The sequence below is a fragment of the Balaenoptera physalus genome, assembly GCF_965194825.1.
Source record: "Balaenoptera physalus genome assembly, chromosome: 15".
Classification (NCBI taxonomy): domain Eukaryota; kingdom Metazoa; phylum Chordata; class Mammalia; order Artiodactyla; family Balaenopteridae; genus Balaenoptera; species Balaenoptera physalus.
In genome coordinates, this window is record NC_138894.1 from 91,665,350 (window position 1) to 91,690,418 (window position 25,069).

The 25,069-nt window shown below is 48.4% G+C and overlaps 1 protein-coding gene across 6 annotated transcripts in view; it reads right to left on the reverse strand.

Moving 5' to 3' along the window:
- The window catches only part of ASAP2 (ArfGAP with SH3 domain, ankyrin repeat and PH domain 2), a 159,538-nt gene that overhangs the window by 29,681 nt on the left and 104,788 nt on the right, over positions 1–25,069 (reverse strand). For all 6 annotated transcript variants that reach the window (XM_082425824.1, XM_082425823.1, XM_082425821.1 and 3 more), the window contains exons 10-15: positions 19,524–19,627; positions 19,357–19,426; positions 14,110–14,197; positions 7,963–8,011; positions 7,719–7,885; positions 5,442–5,575 (exon numbers count right to left, since the gene is read on the reverse strand). In XM_082425824.1, coding sequence (XP_082281950.1) covers positions 5,442–5,575; positions 7,719–7,885; positions 7,963–8,011; positions 14,110–14,197; positions 19,357–19,426; positions 19,524–19,627 — 612 coding nt within the window. The remainder of the gene's footprint in view (positions 1–5,441; positions 5,576–7,718; positions 7,886–7,962; positions 8,012–14,109; positions 14,198–19,356; positions 19,427–19,523; positions 19,628–25,069) is intronic.

Below are 25,069 nucleotides of genomic sequence, written 5' to 3' on the forward strand. Positions count from 1 at the left end.
CCCTTTTTTCATGTTTCCAGGTGGAGGGTCACCAGTTCCTGTGACATTCTGTCTTCCTCTGTTTTTAGGCACCCGGAGGAAAGAAGCGGACAGTGAGAGAAACGACTTCCCTGCCCGAGGGGCTCAGAACGGGCACCCACAGGAGGCAGCATCGGTGGGTGTGCCGCTCTGCCCGCGCCTGGGCCCCGAGACTGCGTCTGGGGCTCGGCTGCCACCACACGTGTGAACCAGGTCAGCCGATTCTGCTGTTTTCAACCATAAATCAGACCTTTGCTCTCTCAAGAGGTCCCAAATTCATGTAGGGGAACGGGGCGTTAGCTACTGGGCCCCCTCAGGTCCCAGGAGGCTGGAAGGCTTGGAGCGCATGGCACATCTTTAATATACAGGTGGATAAAAAGACCCGGGGCAGTGAAGGAACCTGACCCTGGTAGGCAAGCTAAGAGACGGCAGTGATCTCTAAACTGCCGCCTCCAAAGAACGGAGCACGAAAATACCCTGTGGTGCCCGAAATACCCTGTGGTGCGCGAAAAGAGTTGTGTATCGCGCTTCACCTGCGCCTCTAGAAATTCTGCTTTTGCTATATTTGACAAAGTATATAATACACTCCTTAGTAAGTAGTACAAGTATAACTATACATCACATACATGTATATGTTTTGGTGCTCAATTTTTTCTGATAGGGTTTGTGGTTAAAAAAATTTCAGAGTTGTGATTTAAGAAAAAAGAATAGAACACAGGCTCTGGCCTCCTTTTTAAAATGGGGTTCTTGTTTAGGTTAGATAAGACAAAGGACCTGGGACAATACCTAAGCATAACAGTCACTCAATAAATGGTAGCTGGTTCTACATTTCTGGCTGCTCTTCGCAGTCTGAGTGGCTTCATTTCGGACCCAGGTGAAACCGCAGTATGATCGGTGAGGAAGCTCTTGGTTTCTGAGGGCTTTCCTCTCCACTCCCTCTCTCAGATCCAGCTGTCGGCTGGTCTGCTTTATATTTAACAGCTTGTTAACAACTTCATGAGGAGGCAGGAGAAAGTCATAAAATAGGCCCGAGTCAGTAATATGTGCTCCTGGGGGTTTCTGACCCTGTTCTTTGATGGAAGAAGGTTTTTAAATTACTGACTCAAATTCAATTCCATAATACTGAAATTTCCTTTACTAATTTCACTTACGATGTGAAACTGATCATATGATACTAGGACCCTCGTACCAACAATACTGTTTTATGTAGGACCTGAAAATCAGAACTGAAATCGTAATCTTCTATGTTAAGGAGGAACTTTATCTTTTTAAAATTTATGCTTGGGCTTCCCTGGGGGCGCAGTGGTTGAGAATCCGCCTGCCAATGCAGGGGACACGGGTTCGAGCCCTGGTCTGGGAAGATCCCACATGCCATGGAGCAACTAGGCCCGTGAGCCACAACTACTGAGCCTGCGCGTCTGGAGCCTGTGCTCTGCAACAAGAGAGGCCGCGATAGTGAGAGGCCCGCGCACTGCGATGAAGAGTGGCCCCTGCTTGCCACAACTAGAGAAAGCCCTCGCACAGAAACGAAGACCGAACACAGCCAAAAATAAAAATAAATAAATTAAAAAAAAGAATTTATGCTTATCAGGAGGTTTTCTGAAAGCAGATTTGCTTTAAAATCTAAGAATCTTAGGCTGGTGCATGCTAGAGTAGTTAAAATGGCACAGCTTCCCTGAACTCTAATCAAATTAATACTTCAATTACCCCAGTTTCTTTCCACTGAGTAAGAAGTGATTCTAGAAGCAGGAGGCAAAGGGAAGGAAAGATGACTGCTGACCAGCCACCTTCACAGATGCTGCTGAAACCCACTCGGTTGACATGGGAATCAAGCATGGCTTGAAACAAAAACAAATTATGAAGGAAATGGTGAAACCGCCACGACATACCATCAGGGGAAACTGTTTACAAACCCCAGGCCAGAAAATACTTTACGGAATTAAGCAAAAGACTTCTGTCATGAGGACCACGGTGAGACCATATGGGGGGACAGAAGCTGCACTTTACGGGGTGAGCATCTGTCTATTTAGAACACAATGCCAGCCAGGAAATGAAACTCCCTGCTCGTGTTATCTGCTGTCTCCATCAGGCCGTGCAAAACCCCTCTTCTGTCACAGCACATCCGTGTGTGCGGCTCTGTGACTCTGCTCTAGAAAGCAGCCCTGGGCTGCAGCCTCGGACGCGCCAGCAAGATATCTTCCAGTTCACCCTCTTATCTCTTTAATAGGGTACAAGGGGTCTAATTAACATGTGCTGCCCAAGAAAACGTATTCTGATGAACACACCAGCCCAAGACCCTGACACCACTGCTCTGTGAACCTGAAAGGTTCACAAACGGAGCAGTCAACCCGGGTGGAGTCTGCCTGCGGATTCACACATTAGGACACGCAGATGATTTTTCTGGAAGGATTTTGTTCAAATCATCTTGGAGGAGAAGGTAGCAACGATAATAATGATAGCTAATACTTTATAGTTCTCACTATGTGCTGGATGTAATTCTGAACACACGCACACAGCGTGTGTGTCAAGCCTTCTGGAGGTCTTTTGTTCAGGCACCTGACTGTCTAAGCAAAATAAAAGAACCAGGTGCTCTAAAAAGGCTTGAAATTCTCATGCTTTACAAATGGTACTAACACCTGACACACACCCTCCACCTATTGCTTAACAAAGGGCTGAGGAATAAGGGTCAGAAGGTGGTGTCATGCCCGCAGTAATGGGGTTGGGGTGAGAGGGGGAGACGTCCACCTCCTGGGAGTGGCCAGACAGGCGAGTTCAGGGGCAAAGAGAGGGTGGGAATAAACCCCACGTGATTCAGGCCTCTGCCCTTTGTTTTTCTGATAACCACTCAGGAAAAGAGGCTTAGATAAGGGAGAGTTTAAAGCTATGGCAGAGATTAGACATCAGAAATATCTGCAGATCTTAGTTAAGCAGCCTCTTCCTGATTTCTCCATAATGGCTGAGAGTTGGTCAAACTTCGAACGCCTAGGAGAATATACAGACAGAGATACAGACGGAGGCTCCAGGACAAGAAACAAAGATCTGAGCCTGGGATCAGAAGCCAGCTCATCTTTTTATCGAAATGGAAACATTCTCCTTCCAGCCGTCTCTGGTGTTTCTCTCTGCAGTAGGCAGTAATCTCAGGCAGATCGTCAGTTAAGTTTCTGAGACACATTTAAGCAGGTATAACAGATGTGTCAGGATCAGGCTCCTACCAGCTTACACAAGCCAGCTGTTGAACTGCCATTATTAAAAATTACATTATATAAACTCATGATCAAATAAACTATACTAGGGAAGTCCCTGGCGGTCCAGTGGTTAGGACTCCCTGCTTCCACTGCCGGGGCCCAGGAGTCGATCCCTGATCCGGGAACTGAGATCCCACAAGCTGCGTGGTGCAGCCTCAAAAAAAACAAACAAAAAGACTATAGTAAAAACAAAGTAATACTCAAAACTCATCACTTCCTAACTATTTTACTATGCTGTTGCAAACTTCCTACATAATGTGTGCGGTCTTTCCCACCGCGCATTCAGTTATCCACCCTGTGGCCTGCAAATGGCCACGGTGGGAGCATTTACATCACGTGACCGGGGCTACAAAGCTGGGCTTTTTTCCCTCCCAGAGAGCTGGCGGTTAGACATTTGTCAGGGATGAGGACGGGGAATGAGGAGGGACGGTAGTGACGTTTAAATGCTCTCCACAGGGAGAGTCCTCAAGGCTTAAGCGTGTGAGCTCTGGAATCAGATTAAAGAGGCCTCCACCCCAGATCTGGTGCTTTGATAGCTAGGTAACCTTGGGCTTGTTAAAACATTCTAAGCCTCAGTTCCTCTTTTGTAAAATGGGGATAATACATCAGGGCCACAGGGCTGGAGTGAAGGGAAAAATTAGCTAAGACACACAAAGCGCTCTGCGAAGTGCCTCGTACTTCAGCATAAACCACTGAACACTTCCAATTGTTTTAAAAAAAAAACCCACCAGGGCAGTACAGCAACTGCGGTAGTTTACCAGTGCTCACTGAGAAGTAATTTATGTTCCTCTGGAAATATACTGTGAGAATTTCAAATCTATGCCATCACCAGTTACCCAGCATACCGCCTGCACACACACAGCTCTGTGATGGAGGCTGTACGCGTTATGACATTAACGGTAACCGTAGTGTGTAACCAAGAATACACTGCTGGGTCCCGCCAAGGCTAGCTTAGCTGTAACCTTGAAGCAATCCGTGATACTACTGAAACTGGGCTACCAGAATCCACTCTAGCTTCTCCCAGCTTTGCCTCGCAAGACCGTAAACGAACCCCTTGGAAAGACAGCAAGGATCTGACAAGACAGTTCTAAATGCATCACAAGTTCAGACACGTTGGATCCAGAATAGTCATGGGTACGACTCACGGCCCCCTGAGAGGTCTACTGACCACAGTAACTGGTTTTCTGCCAAGACTATTGCTCTCGACACTAAAATCCACAGCAATCAATGTCCCCTAAACAGTCACCGTCCAATGCCCAGCCACCTCAGGAAACAATTTCAAATACTGCCTTCTCATCAGCAGTTATAGACTTTGGAAACAGTCCGAAGAGCTCATGTTTTAGGTGCCCCGAAGCACCGCCCATGTGTGATACGCTTGTTCCTCGGTGGGGCCAGTCTCAATGCTCTGAAAGCCACTTTTCAGGAAATGCTTCAACCCCCTAATACACTGCATGGCTTATGTGTTATCACCCAACCAACAATGAAACTTTTTTTTTTTTTTAGAAACAAAGGCAGTAGAAGCAAATACCAGTATCTCTCCCAAAAGGCAACAATAAGGGACAGAGGACAAGTCCATCGGAGGCTTGAGCCAGGTAATGACTGCACCGCAGACTCGGCAGACGACTCAGGAAGAATGAGTCCTTTACTGTCTCTGGGCTCTGGGCTCTGCACCTGCTTAATGACTGGGGTGAACTGGACTCTGCCACCATCCTATTCCAGAATCTCACACCAGTCTCAATGCTCCTTTATAAGTTCAATTCATTGTATTCATTTAAGGATAAACCTTTGTGGGACTTCCCTGGTGGTCCAGTGGGTAAGACTCCGCTCTCCCAATGCAGGGGGCCCGGGTCCGATCCCTAGTCAGGGAACTAGATCCTGCATGCATGCCGCAACTAAGAGTCTGCATGCTGCAACTAAAGATGTCACATGCCACAATTAAGACCCGGCACAGCCAAAAAAAAAAAAAAAGAATAAAGCTTTGCAACCCTCAGCTATGATACTAGTAGCCAAGGAGGAAGAATTACCAATGAGTTTCTAATTGCCCAAATCCACTAGGTAATATCAACAGCTACCAGCCCAGTGGAATTTTAAGAAACAGAAACGGATTCGAGTGCCAAAATGAAAACCTAGCTTTCAGATCATTTGTTTTCACTCCAAAATCAAGGATTTGAAACGTACCAGCAGCTCAGATGTTCCTAACACATCTAGCGTCAGGGACTGCATCCTGGAGTAGTGAACCCCCAGCTCTCGGTGGATCCCAGAACACTCAATGCAGGTCAGAATGCCCAGGTTGGTGGAGAGCCACGTAGGATCTGCCAAAGAGAATGGGGAAAATCGCAGCTTGTAAGGAGAGGGCAGGGGTCAGAACTTTTTTCTTGCATAGTTACTGAACATGGAGTTTTGTTGCATCATTAGCATTTTTTTTTTGGATCCTAGACGCAGCTGGAACCCTCCGTTCATCATTAATTACCACCAATTTACACACAATACACACATGTGCACGTATCTATTCTCTGTCCTCTTCCTAGGGCTCCACCTCCCCATCCTTCCATTCATTTGTTAAGCACTCCCAAGGGGCAGGGCTGTGTGTGTACAAGAATAAATAGGACACGGCGCCCTCTAGTGGCCGAGGGTCCCTGGATACAGACCACCCCCATCACCAACCTGATGGTACCAGCAAAGGGGACAAAGTCTAGCACCACACAGGGGACTGTCTTAACACACGTCTATATGTCAAACATGCTAATAACCGGCAGAGAACACACACTATGTGCTGATGCCATGTTCTGTTCAGCACAGAGTTGAAGCAATTATAGTAGCAATAATAGCTCAAAGTGTGAGAGCTTCAGAAATTACAGGTGCTTTCCCTTAATTTCTCATTTAACACATACAAGAGCGCCTGGAGGCAAACAGGGCAGGTGTCTTCACCATCTTGCTCAGAGAGGTGAAGGGCCTTCCTTGTGTGAGGCTGCAGAGCCAGACTGCAGCTCTGCCTTCATCTGGGCTCAAACCCACACCTGCACCACATGTTTACTTGCTCAGCGAAGCCTCCTAGCTGTGTGCCAGAGTAGGCACTCAAGAAATGCTTGACGGATGAATGCTGAATTTACTGAAAACACGGAATTCAAAATAAAACATTCTTGAGCACATGATCACAGCCCAGAAGTACAATTCTCTTTAGAATTGCTTGTTGCCCTCAGAAACTCATAGGAGGCAAATATTGCAACCTTGGTCACTAGTTGATTGCAAAGTTATTTTTCAAATGTTCAAATTATAAACATTTTATCCGAGTTCGGAAATACTCCTGGGCACTGGTGTTTTCACGTCACTAGACCTATCCTACCGAATCGACTGTGTCATGCTTTTGGTGGGTATGAGTGTACATTTAGACTGCTTTATATCACTCAGACTGTCTTTTAGCATTTTAAAACAAAAATGTCATAGCTTTGATTCCTTATAAGAGTGTTTTAGAAGTCCAAGTACTACACTGTCCTCGTCTAAGAAAAAGCACAATTCGCTACCTTCACTCCCTGCAGTGTCTCCTGCCAAAGGTATGTTTTTAACGGTCCGAGACCCCATGAGGTAATTCCTCAAATTACCCCCAAATACAGCCTCCAGGGTAACAGGAACCCACGGCACTTCTCAACTGTCCACTCTATTTTGGATGCGCCTTTTTTAAGATGGAAGTTGTCGCAGAACGAGGGGAACGAAAAGGCACACGGCCACCCTAAGCAGCCCACAGCGTCTCTCATTCCACGACGTTCAGGGAACGCTCCTCCACAGCTCCCCTAACACCGGCCCATCTGAGCTACAGGAATAAGTCAGCTCATTAAACGCTTAAAATACTGGTTGTTAAAATCTACCATAGTTTATGTCCATTGAAAATGAAACCCCAGGAGGCCTTATCAAAACACAGAAATAAACACCTCATTTCACGGAATGTGGCAGCTGGCCAAGGCTCACAGACAATCGCCACTGGTCCCTTCATCTTCCAAAAGGGGAAACTGACATCTAACAAAGTAAGTGGCTCTTCCAGGGTCACAGACTACACAGCAGCTTAAAGTTACTGCAGAAGTTCTACAAAGCGGTACAAAGGGAGGATGGATTGAATCCCGGAAAAAGCCGCAGCCTGGAGCCAATACAATGACCGGATGACCCTGGTTCCACCCTCGCTGTGTGCTTCTGTTTTCATTTCTCAAAAAGCATTTAAACCGCTTCAGCTCTGTGGGGCCCTCTCCCCGCAGGCCTGCTCCGAGGGCCCGGAGGCAGGCATCTTCCCACCCTTTCCCCCACTTGGTCTGCGCACAGTTCAGTAAGCATCTGTGCGACAGCGTGAGCTCAGGCTGGGCTGCGCTGAGCTTGGCGTTTGAAATGAAAGGGAAAATCAGTGACTGGCTTCTGTGAATCGGAACAGGATTTAAACGTCCTAGAGCTGGGAGGGGGTGGCTGGGTCACCTGGCGCCCCGCAGTCGCAACACACGTCATTGCCTGTCATCCTCTGGACCTCGGAGATGATCTCCTTTGTCAGTTCTTGGACTATGTTATTTTCTCCCGTATTGTCATCTCCCTTAAATGCATTGTTTAGAGCTTCTTCTTTGCTGTTTTGCAGCACAGACATCCATCTAGAAAAATAACAGTGACGCTGTGTTAAATCCCGAGGACAGCTGCCCTTCCAAGGTCCCACCCCCAAACAACTTACATTTGACATTCCTGTTCGTCCTCTGCTTGAAAGTGGTACGTCCTGTCATCTGCACGGCAAGAGGAGTTTCATCAATTGTGAGCCCAGACAGTAATCCATACACAATTCCAAAAGAAAGGAGTTCGTAATTAACCTCAGGAAGAGTCTACACTCTGCTACGAAGTCAATGATCTGTATACAACCCAGCACCCCTCCCGGCCCTTTACAAGCCCTCGCCTGGGAACTGTGGCTTTCTCAGGCAAATTATCGAGCCAGCTCTGTTCCTCCATTCCAGTCTAAAGAGAAGCAACTTCCAAAAACTGAAGCTCTTCAATGAAAACCATCACTATCCTTTCAAAAGCTTTTTTTTTTTTTTTTTTAACTTGCTACAGAGTTGGCCCCCAATTGTTATGGCCCTTTGAATAGTAAAAGCCTTATCTAAAGTGAGTATCTTACAAGATTTCTGGCTTTCCTAGCCCAAAGTGTATAGCCTCAGTCCAGTCGTGGGAAAGCATCAGAGAAACCCAAACTGAGGGACATATGACCAAAAAACTGACCAATAATTTTCAAAGTATCAAAGTAATGAAAGACAAGGAAAGATACAGAACTGATATAGACTGTAGGTGACTAGGGCGAAATAACAGCAGCAATGTGGAATCCTGGAGAGAATCCTGGAACAGAAAGAGGACACTAGTGGAAAAAATGGTAAAATCTGAATAAGATTCTTAGTTAACAGCATCACACCAATTTAATTTCCTGGTTTTGACAGTTGCAGATATGGCTGATATTATATACTAAATAGTAATTGACAACCTGTACTATGCTGTCAGTATTAGGGGGCAGCTGGGTAAGGGATATACAGAAATTCTTTGCCTACAATCAGTCCAAAAACGAAGTAAAAAAGAAAATTAAATTTAAAAAACAAGAAAGAAAAAAAAAAAGGGAGGAGATCCAACTTCTGCAGATGGCAGAGCAGTGACAGGCAGGGACTGTCCTTGGGGTTCCCAGTAAACATCGTGCCCCTCAAAGTGAGTGAACATTGTGGCCTTTACACTCCTGAAAGCACTTTAGTTCTTAGGATAATTTTTGGTGAGCTGACTGGGAGGAGGCTGAGGCCCAGAGAGGTTAAGAGGCAGGAACAAGCGCACCCCATGGCCGAGGGGTCAGGTTTTGACCCCAGCTCTGATCCTCTTCCTTCCTTTTTTCCTGACACGGAGGGGACACCCCGCACCCTCTATCCCCAGCCTGTTACTGAGGAAAGGAACAGGGTTTAAGAGAACTGTGCCAAGGGGCTTCCCTGGTGGTCCAGTGGTTAAGAATCCGCCTTCCAATGCAGGGGACGCGGGTTCCATCCCCGGTCCAGGAACTAAGATCCCACATGCCTCGGGGCAACTAGGCCAGCGCGCAGCAACTACTGAGCCCATGCCCTCTGGAACCTGTGCGCAACTAGAGAAGCCCACATGCCACAACGAAAGATCCCGCATGCTGCAACTAGGACCCGGCACAGCCAAAAATAAAATAAATACTTTAAAAAAAAAAGTGACCCGTGTCTAGTTCAGAAAAATAAACTTAATCCTGTGATTCAAATGTTAGTGGTCAGGTGCTGGGAAGGGAGGCCGCTTTCCCTGCCCCCGCTCTACCTGGTGTGCAGAGCCTTACCTGCGGGAGGGCCGGAGCGGGCAGGTCCACATCCACTCTAAGTGGATCTCAGAGTCCTCGGGAAGCCATGACCATGACAGGTTACACCAGAGGACCGGGTCTGACATCAGGCCTAAAACCTTCCAAGTTTTCCCTGAGCCACTTCATGGTCAGACCAGGCACAGATGCCGCAGGAAAATCAAGGAGATGGGGGAACAACCCATTTCTGTGGCCAATTCTTCATTTTAACACGTGAATGGTGGAGAAGCAGGGGAAATGCTCTGTGAAAATTTCCAAATAAGAATTCCCTTGTATGGAACCCTCTTGCACTGTTGGTGGGAATGTAAACTGATACAGCCACTATGGAGAACAGTATGGAGGTTCCTTAAAAAACTAAAAATAGAATTACCATATGGCCCAGCAATCCCACTACTGGGCATATACCCAGAGAAAACCATAATTCAAAAAGACACATGCACCCCAATGTTCACTGCAGCACTATTTACAACAGCCAGGTCACAGAAGCAACCTAAATGCCCGTCGACAGACGAATGGATAAAGAAGGTGTGGTACATATATACAATGCAATATTACTCAGCCATAAAAAGAAACGAATTAGGGTCATTTGTAGAGACGTGGATGGACGCAGAAACTGTCATACAGAGTGAAGTAAGTCAGAAAGAGAAAAACAAGTATCGTATATTAACGCATATATGTGGAATCTAGAAAAATGGTACAGATGAACCGGTTTGCAAGGCAGAAACAGAGACACAGATGTAGAGAACAAACCTATGGACACCAAGGGGGGAGAGTGGCGGGGGGTGGTGGTGGTGGGATGAACTGGGAGATTGGGATTGACATGTAGACACTGATGTGTATAAAATAGATAACTAATAAGAACCTGGGGGCTTCCCTGGTGGCGCAGTGGTTGAGAATCTTCCTGCCAATGCAGGGGACATGGGTTCGAGCCCTGGTCTGGGAAGATCCCACATGCCGCGGAGTAACTGGGCCCGTGAGCCACAACTACTGAGCCTGCGCGTCTGGAGCCTGTGCTCCGCAACAAGAGAGGCCATGACAGTGAGAGGCCCGCGCACCGCGATGAAGACTGGCCCCCGCTTGCCGCAACTAGAGAAAGCCCTCACACAGAAACGAAGACCCAACACAGCCAAAAATAAATAAATTAAAAAAAAAAAAGAACCTGCTGTATATTTAAAAAAAAAAAAATTCCCTTGTATGGATACTCTTTCAAGATGCCTTTACACCAAGAACAGTTTCTAGCAGATTCAACTAGAGGGAGGAGAAAAGAGGAAGTTTCCAGAGCCCTGCTGTGAGGTATCCTGGGAAGGGCTGCTTCTCTGCCCCAGGCTCGGGCTCCAGCGGGCCACGAACCCTCCATGTGGACCTGGAGAGGCACCCTGTGGGTCCACCCCACTCAGGGGACTGACCTAGATCATGTGCACCTTCTCCTACACCTCCCCCCCCAACCTGGCATGACTGCATGATCTGAGGATAATGGCTCAGGACTTGAATTTGTAAACAGTGGGGTCAATCTGAGGGCAAGAGGACTGCACAAGCTCCAGAAGGGCTGGCCTTGCCACAGGGACGTCCTCCTTGGGAAGCCAGGCCCACCGACGGCTTGATCTGGGCGGGGAGTCCCTGTCTGGGGGAAAGATGGGTAAAGGAGGATTCTGCAGGGAAACAGCTGGAGCCAGCGGTCAGTCTGTTCCTCCCGGGCTCTCTGGGTGACTCCAAGCTGGCTTTGCAGGTTGAGGGACAGGAGGAAGGGGCGGCTCCTCGGGGCCTGGTAGACTCACACCTGAAACAGCATCCTCGCTGCCCATCTACAGCTTGACTTTTATTTCTCCAGCCACCCAGATGTCTCACGAGCACAAAGGTGTCTCGGGGATACGCGTGTGTCCCAGCAGCCCGGTCAGCAGGTACAGTCAGACCCGAAGCCAGGCCCCCACCTCTCAGGTCACGGTTTTCTCGCTCTGCAGTGTCTCCCTTGATGGTTCCTGGGGCGGGGGGGGATCCTGACCAGTTTCGACGTTTCTCTGTAACGACCCAAACCCACGTAGCGCTGCAACAAAGCACTGCCACTACACACCCCCCAGGGCAGCACCACCTCTTGAAAACTAGCTGAGGATGACAAGTGTGTAGGACCGGATTCATTCTACCCACTGGAAGACAGTGGCAAGAAGAGATGAGAGCATTTTTCAAAGACGACAGTGGACTCTGGCAAGTTCACCGCAGCGCCTAGGACTAGACTCGGTAAGCCCTTCCGAAGGTGCCGGAGGCCGGAAGCTCTTGACCGAAGGTATGTATCATGTCAGGCACCAGAGCAAAGACACTGATGGAATCTTGCAAATGTCAGGTGGCCAGAGCGCGAGCACAGAACCAGATGCCCGCAGTAACTCACGCCTGTAGCAGCAAGGCATGCTCACACCTACCGATGCTCCTCGGGGCCTGGCCAGCTGTTCAAATGTGTATGCTGGGAGGCTTCGGAGTCATCTACACGCCTGAAAGAAATGCTTCTGCACACGTGGTCTCTGACGGGGGCCCCATAGGGGTGCTGGAGCGACCGGGGCAAGCGAGGGCGTGCGGGCCCCCCTCCCCGTGCGCAGAACTCACACTCCGTGACTAACCGCCGATCAGCTACTGGAGGGGAATGCGCCACTTCTCATGAGTTACTGCTTCAGAAAATGAAAGGCCGCAGCCCTCCAAGTGTCCCCTAGACACTGGCTGACGTCAGGTACGACCCCCAAGCTGTCTCCCTTTAACTGTCACTTTTTATTGCCCTCCAGGGGCACATTTTAAACCACGGTCAATCCTCCACATTCCACACCGTCCTGAGTGAGTGAAGGACCTGCGAGTGAGGAGGGTAAATGAATCTGCGGGCCTGACTACACTGAGCAGGGAGGGACACAGGATTGGAAGCTGGAGAGAGTCAATTTTTATTCTGCAAATCGGTCTGGAAGCTGAAGATCAGAGCAAACAGCACCCAAACCACACACCGCACTGCTCAACGTGCTCCTGCAGCTCTGCACCGGGAGCATGAGAACAGGACACCAGCCCGGGCCGCTGGACCAGGTGCATTAGCACGGGACACCAGCCCGGGCCGCTGGACCAGGTGCATTAGAACGGGACACCGGCCCGGGCCTCTGGACCAGGCGTATTAGAACAGGACACCGGCCCGGGCCGCTGGACCAGGCGCATGAGAACAGGACACCGGCCCGGGCCTCTGGACCAGGCGCGTGAGAACAGGACACCGGCCCAGGCCGCTGGACCAGGCGCGTGAGAACAGGACACCGGCCCGGGCCGCTGGACCAGGCGCGTGAGAACAGGACACTGGCTCGGGCCGCTGGACCAGGTGTATTAGAACAGGACACCGGCCCGGGCCGCTGGACCAGGCGCATTAGAACAGGACACCGGCCTGGGCGTCTGGACCAGGTATATTAGAACAGGACACCGGCCCGGGCCGCTGGACTAGGTGTATTAGAACAGGACGCCAGACCGGGCCGCTGGACCAGGCGCATGAGAACAGGACACCGGCCCGGGTCTCTGGGCCAGGCACATGAGAACAGGACATGAGCCCAGGCCTCCGTCTCCTCCCCAAGCACAGAGGAGCCGGTAATCATTTCCTCTAAGTTTGCTGTGAGCATTAAATTACATAGTAACTTCCTACCCTCGATAATACAACCCAACACACATCTTAAAAAGCAGCCACCTCATGCTCGGGATACTGAGGCAAATAAGACAGCACTCATCTTCCCAAAAGGCACGGTCTGGAGTTTTCCTCTATAAATATAACTCTTGTGCCCAAATCCCCAGTGACTGCCTTTTGAAAGGAGAGCTGGCCCTTTCCTTCCCCGAAACTGTAACTCTGCCACCGAAAACTGCCAAGACCAAAAGGCCATCATATTTCTTTAAGATATCGCTCCCCCTTGCCCTCTTCCTTAGGCGATGCTGAGAGGCCACTTGCCACAATGGATGGTTCTGTGGCGGTTCTTCTGGGTCTGCCACAAAGACGAGCAGCACAGGAGCAGAAACACTAATTCTGGGGTGGGAAGACAAGCAGATTTCAACCTGAAAGTTTCAAGAGCTATACCGGGGACCTCATCACATCAGCGGTGCAGCAGTTCGAACAGCGCCCAAGTTAGGGGAGCTCTGATGACAGAACTGCCCTTTTTTATAGTGAAGTGAAGGGATTTTTAGGCTTGAGGGCTGATCTAGTATAATCTCCTTGTTTACGAATAGGAAACCCGAGTCTTGGGAAGCTGAGAGGACGTGCCCAGGTTTACAGATCCCGCGAGTGGAGCAAGGCCGTCCGCAGATTCAAGCCCTGAATCGAGAGACCGGCAAGCAGACCATCACCAGCGGAAATAAAAAGCACGCAGTCACCTGAAATAAAGAGCTTTCTCTTTGAAAACCAATTCTTTAAATTAATGCACTGTCTGAAATGGGGTTGATGCCCTAGACGAGAGTGTAAAATAATTTCTCTGCAGCACAGCGTCTGAGAAATAAACTTACGTGAAATTAGGTCAAAACACTTCTTCTCCTCAGGGTTGGTTTTCACTTGGCAGGTTAATAGGTTAAGCTTTGCAGGAGGCCGGTTTGCCTGTTGAAAGACAAAAAACAGAGATGGGTGGAAAGGAATGGGAAACCACAGTATCATTCCTCATTAAAATATAGCAAGAACAGGTTCTCACTGGCTTGCAAAGATAGCTATCAGAAGGCAGGCTTTTATGTGGAAGGCATGACAGAGGCACATCACAGGGTGTCCCTGGACCTCAGCTCCCAGGGGACAGCTGCCCCTCCCTGCAAGGGACACTGGGGGCCCACACACCCACCCAGACAGGGGTACAAGTGATGCCAGCCCAGCTTTGAGGTCAAGGGCAGTGGGCTCCCCGAGATCAAAATGCTCCCCGGCTAAAGCTCAGAGACATTCCGTCCTGATCAGCTGGGAACATGGGCATCCAGATCAATTTCTGGTGATCTTAAAAGTGTTTTCCTGAGTATAGACACTCACTTGCAGGGAAAGTAACCTCACAGCACAAAAGTGACAGAGAAATTATAAATATATATATATATATATATATATATATATATATATATATATATATATAAAATGACAGATGACAGATTCATAATCCTTAATGCCAGCCATCTGTCGCTTAAATTTCAACAAAACCCACCTCGTTCACATACGTGTCCACCCACCTTCCGCCCTCCACACACAATGGTAACAAGAGATTACAATACGTTTTTGTCAGAGATGTGTCAAAAATGACTATTTCATTACCATTTCAGAAACTATCATAACTAGTCCAAAAAAGCAAAGGGCAGAAGATAAGATAATTTCAGAAAAAAAAAGAATTCTGAATGGCGAAACGCCTCTCAGAAATCTTGGAGAAATATTCAAATATGAAAGGCTTATCTTACCCACCCACCAAGCTGCTAAAGGAAAGACCAAATAAAATGTCTTAGAGTTCAGTTGTTCTTGTTTACCCCTTCCCGTGTCCACCAGCCATGTCAAGAAATTGTAAAAGCTTGGATTTGGGATTAATCGAGATACACACTCACATGTGTCTACATCTGGGCGGACCTGCATTTATAGACCCCTCTCCACTGAGCTCAGAGTCAGGGGTGAGGCAGCGTGGCCTCCGTTACAACAGGACTGACCCTTGCAGTGTGAACAGCTGGGTTTGAGGACAGCAATCTGGGACAAGCAGAAGCTGGACAGACAGGGTTGGACCAGACTCTCCTGGTTCACGGCTGTGCTGACACCTCTTACGTGGAAATCACTGCACGTTCTGCAGTCTGCCGAAGCCTAGCAGACGCCCTTGGGTCATCAGAAATCAGTATTCAAAGACACCAAGCTCTGCCTGATCTTGCAAACCTGGACAATTCCAAGTAGAAGTACCATCAATCCTATTTTTGATCTTTATTAATAGAATGAACTGGCTCGTCCAGGAACCAGTACACCAGATGATATGTTTCTACAGTAGGAGACCACGGCACAAATGCAACCAAGCACTCTACCAAGGTGTTCAGCCCATAAAAAGTATGTGCCTATTCCATTACCTCATATGGTCACACAACTACACAGGTGCATTTAGGTGATGTTCCTGGACTACTTCCAAATGCTGGTGTCCACTGAGTCTTAGAAGCAGGAGCAGTAAAGGGGGTGATGCGCTTTGGTAAATACAGAAAACTTCCATGGACAAGAAGATGATTTTGAATAATAATAGCTACCTTCACGCAGTTGCTGCTGCTGCTATTGTTATTATCCTATTCTGTGCTTACCTGAGGCAGGTGCTGTTTTAAGCATGTTTAATGAATTAACTCATTTCATTTTCCCAGCTGCGCTCTGAGGCAGGAACTACTCCACATTTATAGATGAAAATACTGTCCCCGACAGACTAAATAATTTGATGCAGCTTATACAGCTTGGGAGCAGTAATGCCAACGTTCAAACAAGGCAGCCCGGCCCCAGAGCCCAAGTCCTTCACGGCCACTCTCTCCTGCCCTTGCCATGGCTTCCTGGGAAGCAGAGCCACTTCCCAGGATTACCTCTAAGTATCTCAAGTGCTGCAAAGAACCACACTGGAGTGAGTACTCCCCCTGCCCCCCCAACCTGCCTTCTTCCGTTTTCCCTGTGCTACTAGGAAAGTTGTTCATTCTTACTGAGACACAACTACCCTCAAAGACAGATTTCTTACTTCACAGTGTATGCACCACAAAATATGGAAAAATATCCAGTGCCTATAAGTGAAGTAGGAATAATGATAAAGGTATAAATGTGGCTACTATTCAAAAAGGACAACCGTGAGAATCGTCCACAAAACCTAGAAGCTGCCCATCTTAAGCTGTTCCAAGTTTTACATTAATAATTGCTTGCTACTGGCCCATTCAGATTAACAATTAGCTGACAGCAAGGCTGTAAGAAAAATTCACAGGAGAAAAATTTTAAATAGAGACCATTCTATCCATTCAATTCCCTCCCTGCTACAATTTGGAGAAAATGCTGTCATCATGAAATTCAGCTATAGAACAGGTCTATCTAATTCATCAGATACCAATGTTCCTTGAGAGCCTGATTTGAGAAGCCCTGGTTTAGCAGAAAACTCAGCAAGGAGCAGGAAACAGATCCTACAGCCCTGTTTGCCATGAAGACACGGATTACTAGTGACGCTCCCATTTTAGTCAGGCCATTCCATTTTCCTCCAATTTGTCAGGCTTTTAAAAGGAAGTTTATAGTCTTCCTTCTGCATGACTGATGATCATTTAAAAATTTTTTTTAGATTTTGTAAGACACAACAGACATTTCTTCCAGCTGAATGCAGTCTCCAGCCTTTGGCGGTGTGGAGAGCGACAAATTTGGCAAAGAGGATATTTAATTAGAGTCATTTTGTCCCAAGGATAACTTCTTTCCAGGGCCAGAAAATACAATTAGCCTTGTCTCACGGGGAGTACCAACTTGGGCTTTCTACTGAATTCATCCCAGATGCTATGACTGTCCCTCTGCTGAAATACAGAATACAAGCATCTCAGGTCCTAAACTGTCCCTTTTTTCCTGACGGTAAATTAACAAACATACTCAGGGAGATGCTGGCTGAACAGGTAAGCCACGCAAGGAGCCAAATCCAAACCAAACCAAACCAGACCAAACAGGCATCTCTCCACTCTCTTCCTCGGTGGAGGTTAATTCACATCACAGTGTGTGAACGCTCTGTAGCGGTGCAGCAGCACTGGGGTGTCGGGATCTGGCCTCCCAGAGCATGCAGGGTACCCCGCAGCAGAGAGAGGGCTGCCACAGGGACCCACTCATTTCCCAGGCGAGGCAGCGGGACGGAGCCCCCGCCTGCCACTCCGCTGGGCTGCAAGGCAGCTAAAGGCAGCAGGCGGCATCCAGAGAGCGGGACTCCCGAGACAGGGATCCCCCCAAGGGCGAAGCACTAATACAACACGCGAGCGGCGTGACAAGCTGAGCTCCCTGCATGCTAGTAAAGCTAGTTATAACCGTACCATCTGCCAAAAACTGGGGCAACCCATCAACATTTAAAGAAAACTAAGCCTCCATGTCTTCTGAGAGGAAGCTCAAGCAACAGAAATGACGAGACCCAAAGTTTATGCTGTCAGCAAAGGATTACCAGACCTGCTGTCACTTCTGTGATCGCGGGGAGAACCACTCTTTGGCTTAAGCCGAGGCCCTGGGTCTAGTGGACACGCCAATGAAGCAAATATCCCAACTGGCTTTAGAGCTGTAAACGAGCATGAAACGAAACCCAGTCTTGTTTTATGAGATTTTCTGCACTGAGGCAGTAAACCTGACTCAAAACAGAGTAGAATACAATTCGAAAGCAAATCCCAGAATCGCAGGTGTTAGGGCAGAAGGGAACCTGGCCTTCACCCAGTCTAACACTCTCCATTTAAACAGGAGTGGTGACTAAATCAATCTGCCTGCCTTAGTCTACAGCACTTATACCCAGTCACACACGCACACACACCCGTACGGAAAAAAATTACGTCAGGATCCAAACTGCACGGCCCCATGAGGGACGCGGTGAGCGTAAAGAAGGCCAGTGAAGGCTGGAGTTTGGAAAAGAGAAACGACCTTTATTTGCCCAGGCAGGAGCCACATTCAATCCCCCAGGCCAGAGGCCCCTGCAGACACTTGGTATCTGCTAGTTCTGCGGTCTCTCTCCTTCTCACACGGAGTCGGTGAAAAGGAAGGGACCCCACTCCCAGCCCGTGGAACACATACAGTCCGCGCTGCGGTGCCACCCTTCAGGCGGGGTTCTACTCTGTCTCCTCGCTCCGAAATACTGACAAGGGCAGGGTTTCTCTGGAACCACACTGAGCCACGCCCTCTGCCCAGGGCCCTGAAAAGGCTGTCTGCGCTCCCGCCCAGCTCTGCCGTTCACAGGGGAGCCGGTGGGGACGGGGGAAGAAAGGCGGAGGCTGAGGCTCCTCGTCTCCACTATGGGACTGAGGTCAGGGCCAGGCCTCCCGCCTGGGGTGCAGGAAGGCAGGCCACCACCAGCGTCCTCGTTCTCAGCAGAACGGCAACCAACTCTGCCTTCAGACGTTTAAAAAACATCTACCAGCCTCCACGGCTTTCACCAGATCCCGTCACACCAGGTACGGTGATGATATGCCTAAAGCCCACCGTGGAAAAGGGCCGTGTTTGTAACTGTGGTTACAATCCCTCGTCTCCAAAAGCCAGATTAAGTACATCATTTTATTCCAACTGGCTCAGCATATGCTGGCTCAGGTTCCTGCACGGGCAATTATACACAGGGTCGTAGAAGAAGAACCTGATGAAGGCTGGGTGCAGTATGTCTACGATAAAAGTGCGGAAATCTCTCTTCTCTTGGATTTCTGATTCCCAGACTCCTGACCACCTAAACTCTTTTCCCTTGATGGAAAAGTAGAACTCTTTCCAAGTGCGATGTTCAATTTCCACAGACAAAGAAAGCTGGGGAGTGGTCTGCTGCTTGTTTCTGGGAGTCACAGGCCTCTGAATACAGACCACCTGGCTCCTCAGGTGTCCCTGACCCTGTGAGGCAGCAAGGGCCCCTGCTAGGGGAGCATCAACCAGGGGCAGGGGCACCGAACCGAGGAGGCACCCACACAGGCTCTTCTCAGCAGGGACCTTGTTTAAAATGCACGCCTAGTGCCACAGCGCAGGGCTCGGTCCCCTTACCAGGCCTCCAGCCCACATCCCCTCGTCCCGCTACAGCAGAGCCCATGATGACAGAGGATACTACTTACAGTGCCATGGGATATGGTCAGAAAACCGTTTTTCACTGAACATTTCCTTTTCTGCCACACTTTTCGGATCCTTACAGATAAATGGGGAAAAAATAAAAGAGTTCAGAAATTTTGGACACAGGAGATTACAAACACACACTGAAACTCTAGCAGCGCCGTCTACGTACCCATCGCTTTTCTTGTAGAGGTTGCCATTCCGCTCGGTGCCATGCTCTTTGTTTCCCTGAGGCTGGTGTAAACTATAGGCTGTGCTCTGGCGAAGCTGTGAATCCTGAAAACAGTTAAGATGTTAGTGGTTTTTAATCCTGTCCAGATTCCAATTTTTAAAAAGCAGTACACAGAGACACTTAACACCCTTGAAAATTTTTTTTCTTTTTAAATTAGAGAATTTCTCCTCTTAAACACACCAAAAAAGGGACATAAAATTCATATCCTGGAACTCATAAATGCAACCTACCAGGCTGGAGAAGGAAATGACAAATGCCAGTATCCCCAAACTGGCTGAAAGAATGAGCCATTTGGAAATTATGAGATTTTACTTATTTACGAGCCTTCAGTCCCTGACAGTGGCAAGAAGCTCCTGGTGTGGCAAAAGCAGCCCTCGAGAAGGAAGGCAGTAACGCTACATGTTGGAAGAGGCGGGGCTTTCAAGCAAAAAAACACAAAAACAATGTTCTGCCTCTTACTTTGAGCAAGTTACTTAAGCTCCCTGTCTCAGTTTCCTCCTGGGAAAACAGGAAAACAATTTCTAGTAAGGATAGTAAATATAGGAAGGCTTGAGTGAGACCATGTGTGTGAATACCTGCTACGTAACACATATGAACAACATCTGCTTCCTGACCCCATCAATCCCAGCAGAGGGGCCATGGCCCTAAACCCAACTGCTCCAGCCTGAGGGCAGACTGTCCACCTGGTCAGCTGAGAATGTGGTCAAGTCCACCACCGCTGGGAAACTCCAGCCTTCAGCTTCTTGAGGGCAAAGACCATTAATGAATCCCCTGGGCCCAAGTCCAGTGTCTGGGATCCAACATGTGCTCAACTGGTGTTTCACAGATGATACCAGAAGCACTAACCCTGGAAATTCTGGCGAAGGAAACAAGGGGCGCAAAACATGAACAAGGAGTTCACAGGTCAACCAGGCAGGACTAAGAGCTGCCTCCATCTGTTATGAGAGCCCCCGATCCAGTTCACTTCATCACAAAAGAAACAGAAACGATGAAAATAAGTGACTTGCTCAAGATGCAGGGCCCGCTGGAGCCCGAGCGGAGGGTGGAAGGGAGCTCCGCCTCGCGCTCTGAGGCTCCTTCCACCGCGCCTCGTGCCCTCACCAGAGGACGCCCAAGGATCCAGAGTCAGCCTTGCTCCACTGTCGAGCAGCCGGCCATCCCCCGGGACCCTAGGCACGGCCCAAACAATGAAAGAACCAGTGCACGGCAGTCAACATGATCCGAACTGAGACTACACCGGCTCCAGAAGTGAAGAGTCAAACAGAGAAAACCATGGGAGCGTCTGGAAGAAGTGAGTTTTAAAGATGAAGGTGAGAACCGGCAGAGGATAAGGGGAGGGACACACGCGGAGGTCTGCAGAGGCAAGTGGTGGCTGTGGCCATCCTCCAGGGAGGGACATGAGGACAAATACTGCAGCCAAGATAAGGGGGCCCATCGGCCGAAGGGACAGGCGGGCTGGAGTCAGAGCCTAGACTTCATCCAAAAGCCACAGCCAGCCACCCAAATTCTTGACCGTTTTTTAAAAAAATCTTGAAACGCAAGGTTTTAATTTGGATGAAGTCCAGTTTATCTACTATTTCTTTTGTCATCTGTACTTTAGATGTCACATCTAAGAAGTCATTGCCTAATCTAAGGTCACAAAGATTTATATCTATGTTTTCTTCTAAGTTTTATAGTTTTAGCTCTTACATTTAGGTCTTTGACCCATCTTGAATTAATTTTTTATTATGGTGTGAGGTAGGGGTCTAAATGCATTCTTTTGCTTTGGCTATCCAACTGCCCCAGCATCATTTATTGAAAAGACGGTTCTTTCCTCATTGAATTGTCTTAACATCTTTGTTGAAAATCAACTGACCATAAATGTAAGCGTTTTCAATTCTATTTCATTGATCTATATGCTCATCCTTATGTCAGTACCACACTATCTTGATTATTATAGCTTTGTGGAAAGTTCTGAAATCAGAAAGGATGAATCCTCCAACTTTGTTCTTCTCTTTCAAGATTGCTTTGGCTATTCTGGGTCCCTTGCATTTCCGTATGAATTTTAAAATCAGCCTATCAATTTCTGCAAATAGGCAGCTAGGATTTTATTTTGATGGGGATCACACTGAATCTGTAGATCAGTTTGGGAAGTATTGCCAACCTAACAATATTAAGTTTTCCAATCCATGAACATGGCCTGTCTAGCACGGACTTTTTAAACTCTGAAATATATACGCGATAACGCAGCAAAAAAATTTAAAAAAAAAAACCTTCATCTGAGAAATCAATAATGTGCTCAAGCATTCCATTACTGAACTGACAACAGAGCCTCAACAATCAGACCCCCTAACATGAGAAATGTCCTCTTCCACAGGGAGTTCATGCCTCTAAACAACTAGGGCAAACAGCTCATTCATCGGATAAGGATGGTCCCAGTTTCTACATTCTCTCAAAGGGGCAGTATATACTAGCACTAGACATTTAGAGCAAACCCAGCTTTAAACATCACTGGAAATGAATGCAGCAGAAGGGAAATGGAGAAATACTGTTCACCTATCTGAATCTCTGTGAAAGACTAAAAATAAACCTGTCAAAAGACTAAACTGCACAACCAAGAAATACGTCTACTGATTTGGGGAGAAAAAAAAATCCTCCACAAAATAAGTGATGAAACCACGTGACAACACTGCTAAAAGTGTTCATGTCAAGCATATTAATCAGAACTCTTCACAGGTCTTATGAAGAGGATAAAGGACATTCTTCTTTTCAACAGAATCAGACCCTATGCCAGAGGTTAGGAATGAAATCACTGTTTTATTCTTTAGACAAGGCATTTCTTGAATCAATTTTAAAATGCAAGCAAATCTGAAACTATGAAATTTAAAACTTGTAAGGAATATAATCTGTGTAACATAAAATTGAACCTGCTTTAGAACTTATTGTTTCAGCATCTTCCAGGTGACTTCTACGTGACCCAACAAAAATAGCCTTTCTTCACCTGTTTATACAAGCGTTTCATACAACACTTGATCAAGGGAAGGGGTGACAAATGAAGTCGGCCCTTTCACATACTGAGATTTCAACGGAATGGAATACAGTTCAAGGGAAAAGAGCCTCTCTTTCGGAGGAGAACCATCATCTAACAATACAGCAGGCAACTGGCCGCGGCATCCACGTTGCCCGGATTCTTGGACACTCTGCCACGTACTCTGTGCTTCTCCAGGAGAGCCAAGGACACCCTAAGACTCGACTGAGTGAGCCTCCACGTGGAGACGGTTACATGTCTGAAGCACATAAGTTAAGCAGGCGTTTTATGGACCTTCCGAAAGCTCTCATAAAACTCTATCAGTATCCACAAATCCTCTGTCCTCTGACATCCAGACAAGTTCTCAGATCCCCGGCACTGTCCACGATCTTAAGTTCTGTGTGGCCTTATGAGGTGTTAGCCACTGGGTCCTGCTGAAGCAGAAACCGCCCAGATGAGCGGTAGGCTCAGTGTCTGACATCTTCAGGAACGGGGCGTAGGGCCGGGGAAGGGTGACACTGCATACTTTATGTACACATATATGCGCGCGCACACACACACGTCTACTCATAACATCACAAGTATCCCCGAGCTCCCTAAGGCTCTAGAACATCACACATACTTTTTCAATTCACCTGTCCCCCTCTCAGAAAGTCTGTGTTCGGTCAATTCTCGTGATGAATGGATTGCCAAGGAGTCACCTCACGAAGCTTAAAGTCTCTCTGCCAAGGGAGGGCTGTGACGCCCAAGCGCTCCCCATTTTCCCAAGGCGTGCCAGGCGTGCCCATGGACGTGCGTGCGTGCGTGTGTGTGTGTGTGGGCGCACGGGACTGCGGGCTGTGCTGAGCGAGCGCTAAGCTGTGGTCAAAGAGCAGCGCCCTCACATCTCTTACCACCCACTCCCCATTATTTCTGGGGAGTTTTTTTTTTTTTTTTTTTGGCCACACTGCATGGCTTGAGGGATCTAAGTTCCCCAACCATGGGCCCCTGCAGTGGAAGTGCCAAGTCTTGACCACTGGACCACCAGGGAAGTCCCTCTGGGCAGCTTTTTAAAAGATTCTGACACAAGATATTAAAGTCACATAATACAGCTGACAGAGAACAGCCTTGTGGTGGGACAGACCAGGGCTCAAACCCTGGCCCCAAAACTCCAGCAAATGCATTTCTCCTCTCAGACTCAAGTTGTAAATGCGGGCTAATACTATCTGCCCAGCCATGCTGTTGTAAGGGCTGATTATTGGTCACGCTTATCACGTGCCTGGAAAAACCTGAGAAGTGAAGCAAGCAGGAGACACCATGGCAACAGAGAGCAGGGGAGAGCACAGGGGGAGTGCTGACGAAGGCTTGGGAACGGGGGAGTGGGGCAGTCGGGGGGACCTGACAGGCCGGGGTCAGGAGCAAGGGCATCAGCCTAGACTGGAGTACGAGTCAGAGTGGGGAGGGGGGCAGAGGTCGGGGCCAGAGTCACGAAGACAAGGTGCCAGATGACCAGCCAACAGAGGAGGGTCAAGTGGGCAGAAGGACCCCTCAGAGGTACCACCACCGCCACCCACCACTGTTCAACTACCAAGGCCGGGGGAAGGAATCGGGTCTTTTTTGTTCACTCCTGTATCGTCGGCATCAGGAGCCCAGTATTTGTGGAATGAATGAACGAACCAGTATCCGTTTATCAAGACAATGTGTAAGTGCTTAACAGAACTTGTCCCTTAGATCTCATAACAACCCTCAGGTAGGCAATGTCACTCCTGTTTTACAGATGAAGCGACCGAGGCATGGCGAAGTCAAGTAATTTGCTCAAGGTCAGTCTGGTAGGAAGTGGAAGACCTAGGGTTCAAACGGTACGCGCTGCTGGACAGCCTAGTCAGAAGCTGGCCCACCTGTCTCACCTGCTGGGCCTCTTCTAACTCTGAATCATCCTCCAAACCCTCCTTCCTGACACACACCTGCCCACCCCACACCGGGGTGACACCCTCCTTGGAGGTGACCTCCAGTAGAGCTCTCATCACACTGTGCTCAACTCCTTTTCTGTCCCCACCCCAGACCGTGAGCCCTTTAAGAGGGAAGAACCGCATCTATCCTACTCTGGTGCGTGTCTGTGCAGCTCCTGCTTAGAGTAACTGCTGAGGAAATGGCAGTCGAACGTGCAAAGTCTTGCATGGAGTCAGCACTCAAGGCCAGTTCTAGGCTACCCAGCAGCCTGGCAGGAGGGGTGGGAAGTGGACACCTAGCCAGAGGGTTCTGATTAAGGACAGATTTGAGCATGATAAGATATGCAACCCCAGACCAAAAGGCCGGAGTTGGAATGGACCTCTGCTCCTTGGATAGCACATACTGTTCGACCACATCCTACCAGACAGGGACACTTTAAAAAGGGGAGGCAAAACTGGCACGAAGAGAGATCGCCAAAGTGGAAAAATCACTGTGGTTTCAGCACTTAGACCTACCAAGACCATCCCCCAGAACCTGAGTCCTCCCCCGC